We start from the raw sequence: 4271 nt of genomic DNA on the forward strand, positions 1-4271 counted from the left end.
TTATGATCAATAACCAGGACAATCTAAAAAAAAACTGCAACATAGTATCATGGTATTAATCTCCTGATCCGATCAACTTTATGATCATATAACGTTGAATTATCTAGGCAGCAATATGCCCAAATCATGATTATAAGTTCGTTAGATGGGATTTGGACTAATCTTTGGGTGTTTTGGTTTGTATTTCAGCCCTCCTTTGGGAGTACGAGCGCAGGTAAATATGATGATATTCTTTAGGATTCAGATCAAATTGCATGGATCGAATCGACACACAGTTGATTGCTACTAGCTATAATCGATAGAATCATACAGCTGATCATTTTGATATAATAACAAATGTATATCTGTACAGTGTTTCCCCTAGGTTTGCTGCCTTGGGAGGGTGGCATGGATCCTCCACCTCCACCCCCCCCCCCCCCCCCCCCCCCCGTTGTGAAATGTAAATTTCTCCTCACCCCCGCTCGCCCCCCCTGTTGTGAAATGTTAATTTCTCTGTTTTGTGGCACTGTGTTCTTCTGCTTGAACATTATGACTTGTTTGTTATTATTATTGCTATCTGTGTTTGATTTGATTTGATTTATTGTTTCCAAGGGATAAAAAAACACATGATAAAGCGCAAGCGCTTATCTCCATCATGGTCCCTGGCGCACTCCGTCAAATCACACGGAACGGTAGAGCTGAAACTCCCTCTGGTCTATGTCAATATAAAGACAACGAGAAAGGTAAGAGCTTGGTTTTTAAGTTACTACTTAACACATAGATACATTGGAAATAAATTGATCTTGATTTGGGGTAGTGGTGGTCTAGTGGATAGTGAGTTGGACTTGTGATCGGAAGGTTGTGAGTTCAAATCCTGCCTGAAACCACACCACTACTAGTGTGCCCTTGAGTAAGGCACTTAGCCCTCAGTTACTCCAGGGGGAATGTCCCTGTAATTCGTAATTGTAAATCGCTTTGGATTAAAAGCGTCTGCTAAATGGCAAAATTAAATAAAAAATTGATCTCTCTCTCTCTCCCCTTCCCTCCGTCCGTCTCCATAGTGTATGAAAATGATGACCAGCTCTTGTGGGACCCAGAGTTCCTTCCTGAAGTCAAGGTGGTGGAGTTTTTGACCGAAGCGTCGAGACTCACAGGAGAGAAGAAGGGGGTGGATGCCATCCCTGAGGGGTCCCACATCAAAGACAATGAGCAGGTACAGTTAAGACAACGGCTGTTAATAAGTCAGCTTGTGCTGAAAAGGGCGAGCACTCCAATCTTAATATCATAGCACCATCTGAATGCTGTAGTATGAATTAAGATGGCCAAATGTTTATTCATTGTGTCAATATCCAAAAGTATAATTTATCTTGCAAGTGCTCACGCAGACTCTATCATATCTTTCTGATTGATTTACAGGGTATCCGCGGTGTCTTGAAAAGTATTAAATGTTGATAAATCAATTTTGGGAAAATCAAGACCCTTAATAAGTATTAAAAAGTCTTATCACGATTTTATGAGGTCTTGAATTTTGTAGGTATTTTTCTGAATTAGACTCTATCCAAAGAGTTTGAGTCCTGAACCGGAGATTCTGTTGTATGATAGTGGTCTAGTCTATTGCAAACTAAAACTCTTAAGTTAAAGGTGTCACTGATGTAAACGGTTACAGCTCCAAGTGGCGGTGAGGTCTGGAAAAATATTGACAAGGTCTTTAAAAAGTCTTAGAAAGGTATTGAAATTAACCTCAAGATTCCTGTATATACCCTGAGTAGGTAACATAGACACGGCTGTTCTAGTGTCAACTGTCACTTAGATCCAACTGTCACTTTCAAATTAACCTCAAGATTCCTGTACCCTGTCTATCATATCTTTGAATGTCTGATTTACCATTTGTCTTCCCCCAGGCGCTTTATGAGTTGGTCAAGTGTGAGTTTGACACTGAGGAAGCGTTAAGAAGACTGACGTTTAATGTGAAGGCAGCTAGAGGTAAGACCTGTCATATGGTTTACACTTATGTCAATCAAATATTGAAAGAAAACAATTAATCAATCATGTTTAGCACATTCATATTTGATGTTTTCTTACAATGGTATATTGCATACTGTATTCATTACTTTCTAATTGTATGTAATTTGTATGTAGTTGTTGACACATGGACAGAAGAAGAATGTAGGAATTTTGAACAAGGATTAAAAGCTTATGGCAAAGACTTTAATTTGATACAAACCAACAAGGTAAGATATGCCGTTTATGAATGTTATCTTAAAATCTCAAAGATGATTTTGATAATCTACACAGTAACATGTGACAGCAGCTGGTGAAACCGGGAAGAAGTCGGCAGCTGATCGAATGTTCAGACTTTTATTCTGAAAATCTTTAATAAATGTCAACGTTGAAAAAAAAAATCAACGACACTCGCTAGTCAACTACAGCTTGTTTTGTGAGCCTGCTAACAATGTTAAGTAATGTTATAGTTAACTAGGTAGTAGTGGGGATTACTCACCCAATCCATCGCATTGCAATATTTTGGCCTGACTAGCAAGTGTGTCATTGATTTTCAACAACATTGAAATGTATTTACATTTTTTCAGAATAAAAGTCTGAACAATTTGATCGGTTGCCAATGTGTTCCCTGTTTCACTAGCTGCCATCCCATATTTGATTGACAAGTATGTCTATATTAAGAATACTGCCAAATGTTAATGTCTATAGTTTGCATATGTGTTTTTTTAGCGATCAGAGTTGGAGTCTATTCCATTTTACCCTCTAATCAATTTCAGGAGAAGAATTGAAATTTAGTTGATGGATTGAAAAATAACTAAAACGTTTTTCAGTTCAAAAATTGCATTTCGATTACTCTCCGTAAGAAGTTGACTGGAGTTGAAATAGAATTGAGTCCAATTCTGGAAGTGATGGTAATAATGGCTATTCTCGTGTCTGCTGAATTACATTTTTCAGGTGAGAACTAGGTCTGTAGGAGAATGTGTGGCCTTTTATTACATGTGGAAGAAGTCTGAGCGGCTTCGCCCCCTCCCACCACCTCCAACAGCAGCACCAGCCTCTCTGAGAGAGAGGACGGCAGCAGTCTTAACGGTACGGAAGGAACACACACACACACACACACACACACATTTTAAATGCTTTATTTATGTCCACATACATGTACAATATCTAAAGGACATAAATACTATCAGTGCATTTTGACATTATGGAGTCAGTTACAGTAGTGCTGAGCCAACAACCAGTTCTGCTACACACAGGATGTTATTCACACCAGATGATACCAGTGGGTTGACAGATCCAGTATCAATACTGTACAACAGACAGTGTCCAGCTCATGGGTACAAGAAGCACCGCCTTCTCCATATTGAGTGGCTACCAATAACAGCAGATACTGAGCAATACTTTGCTAACTGTTTGGCCCTTCTCTTAGGTAGACCAGCCATTTGAAGGCCTCTAACAACAAACTTATGAACATGGCCCAGGCTGCCAAATATGAAAACTAAAAGTTGACATCTGTAACCCACACACACACACACACACACACACACACACACACACACACACACACACACACAGGGACTGCGTGTGAACGAACCGATTACAATATTATGACTGTGAAAAAAATAACACAGGGTTTTAGTGAGAATCTTGCATCTCATCAGGTAGGTTAGTTCATGACATTAGAAGCTCACTCTCTCTCTCTCTCATTGTTCCAATAGGTTTAGTGAGTCACAACTCACAAGGTTCTGGAGACGGCTCACACTCGTCGATGTCGGCGAACGATGTCAAACCAGAACCAGTCCAGTCCAACGGTCCTAGCCACCCACCCCCACTGGAAAGATATGTGAAAGATATTTATATATTTTTTTTAAAAGAAGAAATTTACAATGATGGTTATTTGCTATCCAAGCCATTTGAACCCAGGAGGTAGGAGGATGGTCTTGTTGTTACGAGAGGGTTTTTGTGTCTTTGACAGGATGAGAGATAAGCAAGCTGGCGCTGTCGCAGACACACTAAGTTGCACTTTCATCATTTTGTGTTTATCTTTTTTCTGTTGATATCGAATGGTAAAGCCACAGTGTTGCTGCATGACATCTTTGCTAATTAAAATCCTGACCCCCTCATAGGCCGTGACCATGATTATGTTTGTTCAATTAAGAGAAATGAACCAATGGGGCCTGTCCTCCCAGGTTTGTTTGTGTAAAGCGTCTGGCATCAGTGATGTCCTGTATTATAAGTCAGTGGTTAGAATGCTGTATTTTTGGATTTTCTTAGTCAGCGCTTTCCTATTG

At 39.7% G+C, this 4271-nt stretch overlaps 1 protein-coding gene across 1 annotated transcript; it reads left to right on the forward strand.

Moving 5' to 3' along the window:
• Window positions 1–634: 634 nt before the first annotated feature.
• On the forward strand, window positions 635–3967 carry LOC308168553 (mesoderm induction early response protein 1-like; the record flags this gene model as incomplete). The annotated part of the gene is made up of 6 exons (XM_080543152.1): window positions 635–722; window positions 1041–1192; window positions 1881–1962; window positions 2119–2210; window positions 2935–3069; window positions 3956–3967. 6 exons carry the CDS (start codon window positions 635–637, stop codon window positions 3965–3967), a joined length of 561 nt encoding a protein of 186 aa, XP_080399278.1.
• Between the last annotated feature and the right edge of the window lie 304 nt (window positions 3968–4271).

This window comes from Nansenia antarctica, assembly GCF_963989245.1.
Source record: "Nansenia antarctica genome assembly, chromosome: 12".
Lineage (NCBI taxonomy): Eukaryota > Metazoa > Chordata > Actinopteri > Argentiniformes > Microstomatidae > Nansenia > Nansenia antarctica.